Below are 16232 nucleotides of genomic sequence, written 5' to 3' on the forward strand. Positions count from 1 at the left end.
CAATAGAAAGGTCAGCAGGGGGATATATAAAGAGTTGTGTCTTCCCTGTCTTCTTGGCCTTTGCCAGTCATTCCCATCTCAAATGTCACTTCTCCTTTCTGAAGGTGTTTGTTGTCCCTACCTGAAGTACATTTAATCACTCAGCAACTAAGAGGGAATTAGTACACCAGGGGGCAAAGGGTTTGGAAGTCTGGAGAGTTCACTAGTGAGGGTCCAGTTTCCTCAGTGACCTCAAAGGGGAGGTCAAACTTCTGAGAGTGAGAGGGTGAGAGGTAAGGGAAGACTGGCACAATGTGGCACAAAGGACATAGGCTCTGCTGCTAGTCTGCTTGCGTGACTCTGGAGGTGGTTACTTTAGCTGTCTGAGATCAATATGTGTATAAAATGAGGAGGATAATAGAGCGGCCTCTTAGGTGATGGTGGACTCAGTGCACTAAATCTAGAGGGCTCGAAAAATAGTGGCACTGATCTTCACCAACTCTCCCACCTCAGAAAATTCCCAGCATTCTGTTGTCCTCCTCCTTTAACATTTAACCCAATTTTGTCTTGCATTAGGATGAACAGGGTACTCGTCTTTCTTATACCAGGCTATAAGCCTCTAGAAGGCAGGGATATTGCCTTTTCATCCCTATATGCCCTGCAGATCAAGACACTGAACTGGCTGAAGTTTGAGCCCCAGTAATAATAAAAATATCATCCTCATCCTCATCATCCCATCACCACTTGCAAACAAAATTTATTAAGAATACAGTCAACCTTCCACTGCTGACATGAATGGATGAGGGAGAGAGAGGACAGGAAAGCCAAAGGAAATGAAGGAAGAAAGAAGGTAACTTCTGACCAACTACCAAATACCAGGCTCTGAGACAAGCAGGCTCAGATGAGGTACTTCCATGTCCCTCTCACTCTCACTCTTCAAGACAGCTCTGTGACTGTCCTTGTTTTACAGATGAGGAGGCAGAGGCTCAGAGAGGTTGGTTAGCTCATCTAAGGATGTGGGAGAGGAGGAGTGCAACCCAAGGCCATCTGACTTCAAGGCCCACACCTTCTCCCTGACACCACAGTCTGGTGTTGCTGCCCAAACAGACACCCCAGCTGCCCTGGAGAAAGTGCATGGAGAGGCCCTCAGGCCTCGGGCTGGGGGACCACTTAGCCAGCAAGTGATGAGCAGAGCAAGTGGAGACCTGATGCTGGATGTCTAAGCATGTGTCCCTGCCCCTGTCGAGGGCATCTTTGGTGCTCCTCAAAGCCCCTGAGGAAAACAGAATCACTCACAAAGGGACTGAGCCTTGAAAAGCCTTCCCCTTCCAATGTTTGCTCCTCAGTCGTCTACGTCCTCTTTCCATCAACTAAATGAGAAAGCTCCTTAGGTTTTCTAGACAACTTCCCTGTTCTTATAGCAGATTGCTTTTTAGCTGTTCCTCAGGGGCTTTTCAAATACAAAGGTGTAGGTGGGCAACCTGCCCTCAACCTGTTTCCTGCCAGGCATGCTGACCTACTTCTTCCCACCTCTCCATGCCTTGCCCAAAGATTTTTGCTGCCCATTAATCCAGGTAAATCAGAATGAGACAGGAACCTGGTGGAGCTGGATCACAGAAAGAACAGCTCTTGGAAACGAATGGCAGTGCACATCTCCCCTTTGCCTAATGTTGCTCAGAAAGGAGTAATGGCCCTTAGCATCCCTGAGTGGTGTAAGTGAGGGAGAGTGGAGGCTGCAAATGATGCTGACTCACGTGTTTGGAGATGCTCCTGGGAACAAAGGAATGTTAGAAAAATCCACTTAAAGGAACCGTCTCGATAGGAATCTTAGTCACTATTGGTCCAAGTCTGCACTTCCTTTGTTTCAAGATCTTTCTTAGTTATTTTAGTATGTTAAACTCAGGTAGGTTTATAGGAAAAACAACCCAATGAATAGTAAATCTTTTACATCCCTCGTAATTAATTTTTTCTCTTGCTCGAAAGACATGCTCGTGTGGTATTCTTGAACCTTTTCTGATGGGGCTTTGCAAGATGAAAGCAAAGAGCTGGTCAAAGAGGAGCAGGGTCTTGGCATTAACCAAATTCAAGTAAATCAGATAGGAAATCATTTGAAAATCTCAAACTTTTACTCTGTATTGATGTGAAATACAGATTCCAGCTCTGGCTTTGTGGAAAGGGAACAAAGACAAGAAAATCCTTCCAAATACAATGTGGGACCAGCTCAACATGAATCTGAGAAGCAAGCCTGCTCCTACCTTGCAGTAAACAAAAGAAAAGCCTCTCTGATTCACTGCATTCTCTCTGTAGTGTCTCTAACACCTGCCTGCCTCTCGAATGCAGAGGCCCAAGTGATCCACTCTTTGATTCCCCACCTCAGGATATGAAAGACAGTCTGGGAGCTGGTTCCTTGAAATCAGAGTATTTCAGAAAAAATAAGTGTTCACGAGGAAAGGGAAACCAGTGGATGTTGTGGGTATTGTGACATTTGGAAAATGGAAGGTGGCAGGAACCACCTACCCTTGGATGGGTGCTTCTAACATGGTTAAATACTGACTACACAGTCATCATTCGCGGAGACTGTGGCTTAGGTGTTTTCGGTATCTTTCTATAAGCATTTTTACTGAGGTATAACATTTATGTAGTAAAGGGCACAAACCCTTTTTTTTCTTTTCCCACATCAGACGGGTAATGTGCCGACGTTATAACAAGGCTGGAGGGAGGCACATCTCACACAAATGTGTGAAACCATTCATCATGCTTATGAACCACAAGAGGATCTAAAGGGCCCAAGTCTTAAGTCTACAGCGTGAGTAAACTTTTAAAAAGAACATACCCCGTGACTTCCCCTCAGATCAAGGTACAGTACATCACTAGCACCCCCAAAGCTCGTGCCCCACTTCTAATCATTTGGGGAGTATTTTTCTAAGCAGCCATTACAACCCACTTTCGCCCCCCAACGATCATTAGAAATGCTGCCTAATATGAAAACACAAGAAGTAACAGGCAATTCCAGAGGCAACAACTAATCTACTTCACCAGGCAATCAATGTTTACATTTCTGTGGGACAGGATTACTCTCAAACTCTGACACATCCTTTATCCAGTCCTCTTCTCAAAGAAAAGATAACCTTTAAAAAGCAAAGCGATTTCCAAAGAAGCTTTCCATGGAGTGAACATTAGCCAGGCCAGGCAGAAGATGTGAAAAGAAGGAAGTGAAAGAAGGTGGGGGGCTTAGACAGCCGTGTCCTCTCCGAGGTCCCTCTGGGACACCATGTCCTCATCAGACTTTCACACGGCTTCACCCCAAAGCAGTGGCACCCCAGCAGCTGAGACCAATCACAACAGATTTCAGCCTGCACGTGCCAGCACCCTGAGGCTCCCCAGTCCTCATGCCCAAAAAAGGAAACCGCCATCAGTCCCAACTTGGGAACTCGTGTGGATGGCACCTCACTCACCCAGCAGTAAGACTGGCTTATTAGAGTCAGCCCCTCCTAAGCACCAAGGGAACTGCCCACAGGACCCTGCAAAACTGCTTGGGAAGCAAAGATGAGATGGCCCTGTATTCCCATCATGAAAGTAGGTTTAAAGTAGGGGTTGCAAACTCAAAGGCCTTGGTCAGGTATTTTAAGGCAGGGGTTCTTCTGTCCCCTTTGCCAGTCAGGTGAAAACCATGGACCCCTTACGAAGTCCACACTATACTGTGCATTATTTAATAAATATAACACATCCCCAGAAGAATGATGTTTTTTTGAATTTCAATTCAAGCTCACAGACCCCTTGTTAAGAACCCCTGTTTTAAAGACTGCAGCAGTCTGGGGAGCGGCTGGGAATGCTAGTCCATGTGAGCCCTGTCTAGAGAGGCAGGTGCTTTGACTTCAGCTGATTATTGCCTGTGGGGAGTACCCAAAGAAACAAATGCTGATTTTCAGGAAAAACCAAAAACACATTTTCACGTGAAATAATGCAATTTTTAAAACATCACAGGGAGTTCGGTTTAACAAAAAGACTACTACTAAGGGCCAAATAAAACACACTTCAAGAGCGGGGAGGTGACCCACAGACTGACAGTTCCCAATCTCCGGTCAGGACGTCTGGGTCATCCCCACCCCGTCACTCTTGAGGGATCAACACATACTTGTGGGCAGCAGTGGCTCACTCAGCAAGGAGGAGACACACACCCAGGCTGAGAACTGCCAAATGAGTCCAATACCCTTTAAAAAAAAAGTAAGAAACAGGCCTGGGGAGGAAAAGTGACCTGACCAAAGCCGCAGGAGAGGCAGAGCCTCCGTCCTCCTGTGTCCCCAGCCACCGCGAGGCCCTCTCTCCTGGGGAGGTGTGGGCACAGGCAGCAGGGGGCTGGGCCTGGCCTCCTCAACACGGGCATTCTGCTCACTCCTCGCTGCAGGGCACTTAGGAGAAGCCCGAGCGGGGCCCATTTTCCTTACCTGAACATCCAGGTTTTTGCGAGATGAGGCAGGTGTGTTGGCGTAGGAGCTGATGGACGAGCTGGTGTTGATGTCATCAGTGCTGAGGTTGTCTATGGTGTCACTGATGCCGCTGCTGACAGAGCTGCTGTCATCCCAGCTGCCAAGAAAAACACGTCCTGAGCACCCAAACCTCACGCTGCTCCCGCTCAGGCTGACGATGCAGAAAATGCGCACTGTCCCCTAAAGGCCCCTGTGTCATTAAACCCCAGGCACAATTTTCTTTTTTTCTTTTTAAATAATTTCAAACTTAGACGATATTTGCAAAATATAATGCAAAACTAATATAGAGGACCCAACCCGGATACCGAGATCTACCAACAGCTTCTGCCTCTCCTGGGATTCATCTTCCAGGGGAGCATCCGTCTTTGCTGTTTGGATTGGCAGCCGGGTGAGGTGACCAAAACTTCTGCAATAGAGTGGATGTGTCCCTAACCAAACAGAGGTAGTCAAAGACTCTGCCTACTTCCCACCTCCTTAGGTCATCTTAAGAACCTGATAAAAGGAAATGATTACTTTCCAGCCCAGATGCTAGTGGATTTGGACAGTATAACTGAAGTGGGGCAGAGAAAGATTCAGCAGTGGGACTTTTCCTAGGAATCAGAGTGGGAAGAAGAGCTGCTACAGGAATTCTCTGGCCTCCCCTTCTGGCATGAAATGCCAAGGGAAGGAAAGCTGCATATGTGGCAGAAACCTGTCAACACTCTTAGAACTTTAACTCTATTTTGATCCTGGGACGTATCTAAAGTCGGGTTCTTCATTTCCCTACCATCATACCCACTGCTCTTCCGGCCTTCCCCATCAGGACAAACGAGACCACGTGACCCCAGCTGCTCAAGTTAAATCTCCTGGCAATGATGCTTGATTCTTTCTTCCTTTCAAATCTCCCACCACCATTACGCTGAATCCACAGCCTGATTCTATCCTCTCTCTTTGCAAAAGATATCCCAATGTGCACATCTCCTGGCCTCTACTGAACCCTCCAGCTGAAGCTGCCATCAACTCTCCCAGGAGGTCTCTGGGCTCCACTTCTGTTCCCTAACAAACAATTTTCCCACAGCAGCCAGGAGGATCTTTCTAAACATAAATCAGACCATGTCACTCCCCTGCTTAATATTCTCCAAAGCCTTCTTAGGTACTTAAATCCAAACTCTATACTGACATATAAGACCCTCTTATGTGGCCTCCATCAAGTCCTGTCTCGTAGCCCTCTCCATCGTTCACTGGCTCTGGTCAAGTGGGCCTTCTGTTCCTTCCAAGCCAAGATACTTGTCTTCAGGGTTTTGCATTTGTTGTCCCTGTCTTGGACTCCTTCTCATCATCCAGATATCAGTGGAAATGTCACCTTTTCTGAAAGGCCTTCTCTGTTCCCTCTAATATCTATATCTCCAGTGCTCCTCCACTCATTCTGCAATCCCTTTTCACCCTCCATCATACCATCCTGCTTCATTTTCTCATGCTTGCTTATAGGGTGGTAGGTACATAGCAGGTACTCAACAAATACCTGCTGATTTAAAGTCATGGGAGTGAGAAGTAGAGGAGGCTATAAATAAAATTTATTTAAGTATACCACTGTCTGGTTGAGCCAGTGGAAAGTGATATGTATAGGAGGAGAAATGGAGGCTGAGAAAGGTGAGGTGGAGCAGGATCTGGATCCAGACTTCCTTCCTCCAGAGCCAGTCTCTTTACGGTGATGCTGGACTGCTTTCCACTATGTCACCTCATAGTACACTCCGGCATATGACATGGCCTGCTTCCTCAGGAAGAAGCCAAGGCTGAGAGGCCATGAGAGAGGCCACACACCTAGCTCAAGGTCATACAGACAGGAGAGCAGGGCCAGTATCCACAGCCAGGTCTGATTCCAAAGCATGGGTTTTAGCTACAATACTGTACCACAAAGGAGGGTATTTCACAGGGTGTCTTGCTGAAAGGCCTGCAAAGGGGCAGCCTGAGACCCTGTGGCTGAGAATCAAAAGCCAGGTACACCCCCATTTCCTTTCCCCATAAAAACAAAAAAGCAACTCTCACTCGTTCCCGCAGCTTGTAAGGTGGCTGCTCCTAACACCATGATCCCTGCTGATCACGCAGGAGGACAAAGGCTTACTGAAAACCCGTGTTCGTCACCCTTCCCTTGAGCACTCCTGTTTGGCTTCCAATCTGGAGGCCCCATACAAATGCAAGGGGAATGTGTGAAGGTAGTTCCTAGGGCAGGAAGGATAAAGCAGGAAGAGTGAGGGCTCAAAGCTGTTTATTGTGGATGAATTCATAAGGACCCAGAGGGTCCCACGGCTCTGTGAACTTAGCAAACTTGGCTCCTGTGAGTCTCCTGCTTTTGCCCAGCCTTCCATCCTCTTCCAAACTCTCCCTTTACCAAATACTCCAGTTACTGTCAACAGCCCTTACTCACACACTTGCACTGACTTCTATACCCACTCTCACGCAGTTTTCTAGTCATTTCCGATTCAAAGGTCTGTCCAACCTCCCAAGTATCTAAAGAGGCCTGCTTAGTGATAACAATTAGGTGTGGATCATGATTTACAAATGAAGAAATCAACACTGAAAGAACAAGCCGACCAACGTTGTTCAGTGTTGGAACTGACTGTACAACGCAGACTGTCTTGTGTCAAAGTGTGTGCTCTTTCTAGTGTGTGCCATGCTGCCTTTCGCTGAACACTTGGCACACACCAAAGAGTCAAAGTGGGCATGTGTTCTCATGTTCGCTTCCACAGGCTACTATTTCCCTCCCTTATTTCATACTGAGGAAACCGAGGCTGAGAAGTGTCGTCCAAGGTCACTCTGCACATGCCCAGCAGAACTGGGAGTCAACCACCACTTGCCCCCAAAGCCTACCATGTCCAATGCTGCAGCAACAGCAACCTCATGCTGGCGGCAGCCTTTCCCCCACCACCAGGCACACACTGTGAGCTCAAAACACCTCCTAACTGAACTCAGGGGAAGGGGTAGGAGAAAAGAGGCAGGGCAGGCATTGAGTTTCTGATAGGTCCCAGCTTCCTCTCCACTTAATTCTTTGCAGGTCATAACTTCTGTGCCTCAGTTTCCTTATAGGTAACACATGGATAATAGATAATACTTATGCTAGCAACCAGAGGGCTCTGCTAGAGAAAGCATGACCTAACAAATGTAAAAGGACTCAAATTTGATCTCACAAGTAAAAGAAACCCTATGACTCCTTTAACTGCATCTGCTCCATGGGTTAAGAATTTGATGTATCTAAAATTTCTCATAATCCAAAGAAAAAGGGGACGGGCAGGAAAGGAGAGTGGCTGGCAGGGAGGAGGAACAGATGCTCGGGAGTCCAAGTCCTAGACTTATTTGCTTTGAAATCCTATCCGTGCTTCCCATGGCCTGTCAACACCAGGGTATTATTCCACAGGGACCTGGGGCACTTAGTGCCATTTGGATTCTTCCCACATCAGTGCCTAGAGCAGGGATGGGCTTATCCTGCGTTTACAGGAAGTCCTCAGAATGAGCCCGACCAGAAGGGGACGGCCCCAGTGGGCTAAACCACTGGAGGGCAGGTGGGGAAACTAATCATGAGGATTAAGGGGCAGTGATACTGATGGAAGCCCATGCTGAGCAAAAGCAGTCTCGGAGTCCCCAGAGCCGTCTGTGTGCTGCACACCAAAGCTGCCTGACACTCAGAGGGCCAGCCGTGTCGCCTTCACTTTTGGCTCTTTTAGGACCCTGGCAAGTTTATTTAAACGTAAAGCCACCATTAGTTCTAACTTGCCCTTTTCCCAAAGTTTGGTATAAAATGATCATGAGCCACCAAGATTAGGTTCCAAGATACATTCTAAAGAAAAGCCACTCTATGAGATGCTCCGTGATAACAATGTTGCTCTAACCAAGGAACGTGGGGTTTGCTGGCTCCCCCGTCTTTCTCTAAGAGTCACATTGGATATGAACATCTTAAGTTATGAAGTCCTTTAATGATCTCTTACTCTGCCTCAAGTAGCACCCCTTAACTTACATGCCCACAAGAGGTGCTGACATGAAAGAAACACAACTCTGGAAGAAATGAAAATGAAACCTAGAGCCAGTGGCCACTTTGTTTCTTACCTACCTCGGAATGAAGCTAGCACAGACAGAAGCAGAGTTAGAAGGATGGTATCCTGGATACAGCCATACCGAAAGCCAGAAGCAATGTGGGGAAACCCAACAGTGAGAACTAATGAAGTCCCTTCTTTTGCTCAAAACCAGTTTGATATGGTTTTGATTTACCAGTGCTACCTAAGAGGGGATTGTAATTTATTTGCAAAGTGACTCCAGACATGTTTGCTGAGAGTCAAGCAGGAAAAATGTCAAAGGAATGCAGAATTCATTCAGGCAGTAACTGACATTAGTCGAATCCAATCAAGTGGCAAAGGAAATTAGGTACAACTTGGGATGGGGTACAAAAGTCCACTGACCCAAATCAGGTAATAAATGTTGAAAGAGGTTACAAAACCGATTAAGATTGAAACTTGAAAGAAACCCTGAAGATTTGTGTTTACTATGTGGTGAAACTACATTCCAGCTACAAGGCTCAGTGGCATAGTAAAAAGCACTACTGTGTATTCAGCTGTGGATCTAGAATAATCATTCTGGAATATGATTCGACCAATTCTTACATCCTGGTCTTGAATCTGATTGAGAAAAACTATATGATAGCCCTAAGCTTACCTAAAATGATATATCTATGGCCCTTAGTTGAGAATAAATGACTTAAAACCTGGGAAAGGTTTAAAAAGATGATGAGAGATGAAATAAATCATAATACTAAAATCTACATTAAGTTTAGGACATTAAGTTTTGTGTTCATTGGGATAGTCTCTTTGTATTTATGACATTTAAAAGACAATGTTGGGAAGTGGATTTGGCTCAACTGATAGAGCATCCACCTACCAGATTGGAGGTTCAGGGTTTAAACCCAGGGCCTCCTGACCTGTGTGGTGAGCTGGCCCACGTGCAGTTGTGATGTGTGCAAGGAATGCCCTGCCATGCAGGGTATCCCCCATGTAGGGGAACCCCATGTGCAAGGAGTGCACTCCGTAAGGAGAGCCGCAACACACTTGGAGAACTGACGTAGCAAGATGATGCAACAAAGAGAGAGATTCCCAGTGCCGCTGACAAGAATGCAAGCAGACACAGAAGAACACACAGCGAATGGACAGAGAGCAGACAACGGGGGGAGAGGGAGAAGGGGAGAGATATAAATAAAAATAAATAAATCTTAAAAAAGACTATGTCATATCAAAGAATCTGACAAAATAGCCCTCTGATTTCAATTTTAAATGAATGTTGACTTCTGACTTGAGTTTTTTTTAGATGAAAGACTTAAGAATTAGATTAAGATAGTAGAAAGAAATGGAATGAAGATACATTATGACACTTGTAACTTTAAAAACTTTTATTTGATTTACAAAAAAAAGTGCTTAGAAAGATTTTGCTTGTTACACTGGCGAGACTACCCTGTCAGACTTTTGAAGAAGTTGAGGAAACTAGCTATGTTAAGTTTATGAATGCAGTCTAAAATATTTAAGGAAATTTAATTATCTGAGTCTGTAAACAGCATTAATTGTAAAGGGAAATATAATCTGTTAACCATGAATCAATAACGTCCTAATCAATAACAAGTGAAAAGGATCTTAATTTAAACAAAAATACTTGACCGACAGATGAGATTTGTATGAAAATCTGGTTTTAAAAATAACTTTAATAAGCTGAATATTAAAACTGAATTAAGGGAAGTGGACTTGGTCCAATGGATAGGGTGCCCGCCTACCACATGGGAGGTCTGCGGTTCAAACCCCGGGCCTCCTTGACCCATGTAGAGCTGGCCCACGCTCAGTGCTGATGTGTGCAAGGAGTGCCCTGCCACGCAGGGGTGTCCCCGCAGATGGGAGCCCCACGTGCAAGGAGTGCACCCCGTAAGGAGAGCCGCCCAGTGCGAAAGAAAGTGCAGCCTGCCCAAGAATGGTACCGCACACACAGAGAGCTGACACAGCAAGATGATGCAACAAAAAGAGACACAGATTCCCAGGGCCACTGATAAGGATATAAGTGGTCACAGAAGAACAAGCAGTGAATGGACACAGAGAGCAGACAACTGGGGGGGGGGGGAGGGGGGAGGAAAGAGAAATAAAAAAATAAACCTTTTAAAAAAACTGAATTAATTTTAAAACATTCTTTTTTGGGTACAACCCCCCCCCCCTCAGACATTAAAAAATATATTAAAATTATCTTCCTTCCTTGATTGATTGATTGATTTTTTTAAATTTCAAGTGAGCATATTATGTACCTGGCAAATTCTTTCACCCAAGACCTATAGAAAAATGGCAAGAGGTTGTTTTCATTAATTCTTCAGAAGCACCAATCCTTGCCAGATCCCAGCCATGTACTTTTTCGTTTCAGTGGAGTGTCCTATACTGGTCAAGGTCAGATAATGGCACAACTTGGACTAAGAAGTGAATGATTAGATTTGAAAACAGTCTTTGGCTATTTTTAGCCAATGGGTAGGAAGGATAGAATTCCATCAAACATTTATTTTTTACTTTTTCAAGATATCTAAAAGCAATATTTTTAGACCCTGAGCCAGGACCATGCTTTGAATTCATTTATTCATTTCATCTAGTCAACCAGTACCCTCCCTGTGCCAAGCACAGTTCAAGGCTGTGAGGATATGGTGATGATTCAGACTTGCCCCTGTACTTGACCACAACGTCAGTGGATGTGACGCACAGAACGTTAACTCGGACACAAATGAACACTTACACTAGGGAGATGAGCAAAAGGCACCCAGTGAAAATTGCACTAGTCCCAGACATCATTTCTCAGGTGGCTATGATTTCTATTATCTCCTAAAGCCACCTGCCAAGTCCCAGCACAAGGAAAGAAGCCCAGGCCCACCGCAGCTCTTTGCCATGAGGCTTGCTCCTTCCAGGCATGGCAGTGGCAAAGGCAAGGAGCCCTGCACTACTTCATGTGAGATTCTGGAGAAGTTGCTTCCTCTCTCCGCTCCAGTCTGCTCTTTTGTATCATGAAGGAGCTAAAATAAGCCTTCCTAAGACCTCTTTCTAACGGACATTGTATGAGTTTAAAGCCCAGAAAAAAGGGGGTATATAAAGGCGAACAACCACACCTCAGGTCCCACTGGAGACAGGGCACCTCTCTCGCATTCAGTAAAAGCTGCCAAACAGGTAACTGGGTGCCCCTGTCTCTAGGTTTCTTCATTGCTGACTTTACCCCTCATTTTTTTTTTTTTTAAGTCCAGAGGCTTTTAAATATTTGAAATAGGTGCCAATATTTCATAAGTAGGAGACAAGTAGATGACTGAGCAATAACTGCTCTCTTTAGACAATCCCCCCTCAGCCTATTTACCCGTTTGACACAATCCCCACCTGAGCCTATTTACTCATTCAACCTGCTTGGCCCCAGCAATTTGAGCGTGTGATCCCTGGTATAAAAGCATTAAGATTCAATTCACAATACAACCCCATGCAAAAATAGAGAATTTGCATATTTATCCATAAAAGAATAGGACCTGACTACCTACTATTTATAGCCACCATTAACAGTGTTTATCTGTTACCAAATGTCAGGCACTGTATTAGATGGAATGAATCCATGGAGTCTTCCAGCTCATCAGAAAGACCGTATAAATAGATCAGCTTTGAAATCATCTTGTTCTAACAATCCTAATCACAAAAGAAGTCTCATCTGTACATGACAACCAAGAGTACCAAGAAGAGACATCCTCATGGGTAAGACATAGCATTTTACCAGAACCAAGACAACTGTTCCTCTGCTCCAAAACCTCAACTTTCTGTCTACTACCTTTCAGAGAAATATAGATGTGGAAGGAAAGTGACCGGAAAACCCACTCAAAATTGGAAGGGACCATAAAACTAGAAGATCCAGTTTCAGAGTCTTAGAAGACATGCTGACATCATTGCATCAGGAATTCAAATGCCACTACAAGGGCTGAAAGCACGTTTTCAACAGTCCAAATACAAGCTATCTGCTACGAACAATGCAGGTGAAAGAATCATAAATTATTTCACCATCTCATACTTCCTGTTTTGCCTCGCTGTTGTGGGAAGCCAGCATTCCATAGAACCAAGGAGATAAACTTGCCTCTAACAGGATCTCTGAGGAACACTTAATTCAGACACATTTTTAATATCAAGCTCTTTCGGGGCTTATCTAAACTCAGCAGGAATTTAAAATAGTCCTGAATTAATTGATATTATTTTTACTTCATCTCCCATGAAGCAAAAAAGCAAAACAGAATCCCAAGGTTAGAGGGATGCTTTAATAGATTTTCCCTCTAGGATTTACACGCCCAGGCGTGAGGAATTCTGGCTTTCAGCGAACCACTCTGAGAAATTATTGAAAGACCCGGAGGGTCACTGCACTTTTCAAACGGACTTTCCGTGAGATAATGCTGCTTATTCAAGGGAAAGACATGTTAAATGATGTTGTAAAAACACCCAGATTGTGGATATATATTCGGTTTGCTCTGCTCACTAATGAACTACAGCTGGTTAGCAGGAATACTACACTTCTGAAAAGCAGTCTTCATAAAACGACAAACCCCGAAGACAAGATTTACTTTCCGGAGATCCTTACCGAGTCAGAAAGCAGGCCGGCGCGCTGCCTCTCGCCAGGTGACTAACCTCAGGCTGCGGGGCACCGCGCCGGAACCGCTCACCTCTGCAGGTCTGCTCGGAATCTCTCGCAGGGCTCAGACAGACAGCTGTATTCAGTTGCAAAAGCCCAGACTGGTGGAACTTGTTTTCTGGCTATTGTTCAAGGTAATTGTTCCTGTGAAAGCCCTGGACCCAAGTGGAATGGGATCCTTCCGGGTGGGTGAGGGAGGGAGCCCCAGTGAGCCCTAATGGTAACCCCGGGGAAAGGAAAAGGTTTGGCTACCTACGCCTCCCAACAGTGGGTTAACTGTTTCCTCCCCAGGAAGCTTACTCCAGCTCGGGCATCATCCTCTCTAATCCCTGCTGGGGTCTATCGAGAAAATCCACCTTTAAAGAATGCAATAGGACTCCTGATACCTCTCCTAATTGATCTGACAGTGATAATAATAGCCAACTTTAATTAAAGTTTAAGATTGTGCCAGATTCCATGTTAATTACATTACAGGTACAGCTCTGTTAAAAACAATAACTCACTTTAAGGGCTTACTGTGTGTCAGGCCGTGTTACACGACCGAATTTCTTTCAGGTCCTGTGAGAGAGATACTGACAGCATACCCATTTTAGAGATGAGGCAATCGGGGCTTGTAGAGGAAAGGACCAAGTTTCCAAGTTCGCACAGCCAGAAAAGGTCGAAGCTGGGATTCAAACGTAGATTCAAGAGTGTTCAACCCACTCATTTGCTTATTCATTTTACATATTTTACTCCACACCCACCATGTGGATTAGAAGGACTTCAGATGGATTAGAAGGACTTCAGAGTTTTCTACAAAGATCCAATTATTCAAATAAACCACAGTAAGCCACCTCTCTCTGGAGTCCACCTCTGGATCAGTTTATACGATTTGCAAGTCAGGTGCAAAATGACCCAGAGCCTGACAGTGAGTTAATGCAAGGGCAGAGTCCGACTCTAAACTCAGCCAGCCGAGTCTCCTAGTGGTGGGGACAGGTGGCGCTCAGCCTGAGAGGTGTGGTCGGAGGCAGCACAAGCTCAGGAGCAAAAGTAAAATAGAACTGCGTTTGAATCCTGGCTGTTAACTGACTTTGTCAGAGCACCTTTATCTCTCAGAGACCCAGGCTTCCTCCCCTGTGATACACAGTGCTAGGAACACCCAGTCCTCAGGAACCTTTTTTTTTTTAAACAATTTTATTCTATTACCATATATATTCTGTTTCCAAATGTTGTAACCTCACTTTTCCCCTATTAGCCACATTCAGATATATATTTCTTTTTTAATATATTTTTTCTAAGGTACCAGGGCTCAGGGGTTGGCCCCAGGACCTCGTATGTGAGAAACTGGCACTCAACCCATCAGCTGCCTTGAGGAACCTTTTGCCTGGGCCAAATCATGTAACATGGGTATCGATCTCCAGGTACACAGCATTTAACGAGCTCCTGTCAGCTGCAGCCCAGGATTTGGAGAACGTTGCAAGAACTGCAGGTCCAAATTGTGAACTAGACGATAAAGTTCTAGTGCAAGAGATTCCTTCTTCTTAACTGCCATAAATGGACAGTGTCCCGGGAGAGAAGTAGCTTCTACAGACGGTGCCAGGTGCAAGGCTAATCATTTGGGGTAGAGAGAAACACGAACCCCATAAAGAGGGCTCCAAGGGGATTTAGCTGCGCTTAGAATGCCTGGCGGCGTTGAGTTTCACCCCACAGCACCTTTGTCCCATTTTGGTAACTCATTCCTTCAACAAGTAGGTGGTCCCCTGAGGAAGGTGACATTCCTCCCTTTGGCTCCAGGAGCTGGGTTGGGTTAGAAACCCCAGAGCTCTGGCCTGGATGCCTTAGACCTTCCTCACAATAGGCACCAGCCTGTCTGCTGACCTCAGCTGTGCAGAGCCCTCTCTCCTCCAAGGCTCCTCCAGACACGCCTGCTGCCACTGGGTCCTCTGGCGGCCAGCTTTTGCCGGGGAGCTCAACACACCCACCCGGGTTTTCTGTTAACCGGAAACTATGTTAACCCTAACATCGCCACCCAGAAGTCACCACAATGCAGTTAATAAAAATAATAGCAAGCACTTACTTTCCACAAGGTGAAAATGTCTAATAGTGGGTTGCAGGCTTTACATATATTACCCATTTCCACTATTATATGAGGCATAATTAAAGTTCCCTTCTCACAGATACAGAAATGGCAGCTTAGAGAGGCAAAGTGACCTGGCTATGGTGTCAGAGCCAATAAATAGAGCTGGGTTTGGACCCAGATCTGCCCGATTCTGAAGCCTCTTCTTAATCACACTGACCCGACGTAAGAGCAGAAACAAAGATGCTTTTAAACAGATCATTGTCATATAAGAACTCAGAAGTCCCACCTGCCATCCCTAAAGCCTAGGGCACTTATAACACAATCAAATCATCCTTAAAACATTCCCATGTAGTTAAAAAAGAAAAGTGAGAGGTGCAAATGCCAAACAGGGATTTGGCTAGCTGGCTACCTTGGGATGTGTGGAGTGGATGGAGGAGGGGGTTCCAACACCCGCGCCCTCCCCCCCCCCCCCCCCCCCCCCCACACACACACAGGCACTTAACTCCCGATACATCTGAGGGGTCTGGGAACCTGAATGACACAAAACAGAACCACAGTTGCCTCAGGCCAGCCGAGGGAGGCAGCTGTCCCCCAAACCAAGCTGGTCTCATTTTGTTTTTGTCAAGAGACTTGCCCTTAAACTACCTTACTTCTTTAGGGCCTGGGGAGGGGAAGGAAACTCAGGTGAAGAAACAATTGAAACCACTCAAAAATCAGCTCCGCAACCCAAGAGAAATGCAGCCCTAGCTCATTAGCTGTCCCCAGCACACACGTGAACAGCCAGCACCAGCAGCTTGGGTCAGTATTAGCTTCTCCGGCGATGGTGCCAGAGTTCCAGCGCACAGTCCCGGGACCCCAAGGCCAGCTCCAAAGCCATAGCCGTCCCATGGCCCCTGCCTAGAATTTGACTTCCACCTGGCTGAACCAGGTACAACAAGCATAGCTCCAGCCCCAGATTCACCCACCAGCCCTGGAGCATCAAGATCAGAGTACTCCCAGGTAGGTTTTGCTGCCAAAGCAGAGCTGCT

At 45.8% G+C, this 16232-nt stretch overlaps 1 protein-coding gene and 1 non-coding gene across 9 annotated transcripts in view; both read right to left on the reverse strand.

The window, feature by feature from the left end:
- Nucleotides 1-16232, reverse strand: part of NAV2 (neuron navigator 2) — a 741011-nt gene that overhangs the window by 69499 nt on the left and 655280 nt on the right. For all 8 annotated transcript variants that reach the window (XM_071218148.1, XM_071218149.1, XM_012525659.4 and 5 more), the window contains one exon: nt 4425-4563. In XM_071218148.1, coding sequence (XP_071074249.1) covers nt 4425-4563 — 139 coding nt within the window. The remainder of the gene's footprint in view (nt 1-4424; nt 4564-16232) is intronic.
- On the reverse strand, nt 2655-2756 carry LOC111764454 (small nucleolar RNA U13). The gene has a single exon (XR_002797051.2). It is a non-coding gene; the product is annotated as a small nucleolar RNA U13 (small nucleolar RNA).

This window comes from Dasypus novemcinctus, chromosome 10 (assembly GCF_030445035.2).
Source record: "Dasypus novemcinctus isolate mDasNov1 chromosome 10, mDasNov1.1.hap2, whole genome shotgun sequence".
In the NCBI taxonomy this organism is placed as follows: domain Eukaryota; kingdom Metazoa; phylum Chordata; class Mammalia; order Cingulata; family Dasypodidae; genus Dasypus; species Dasypus novemcinctus.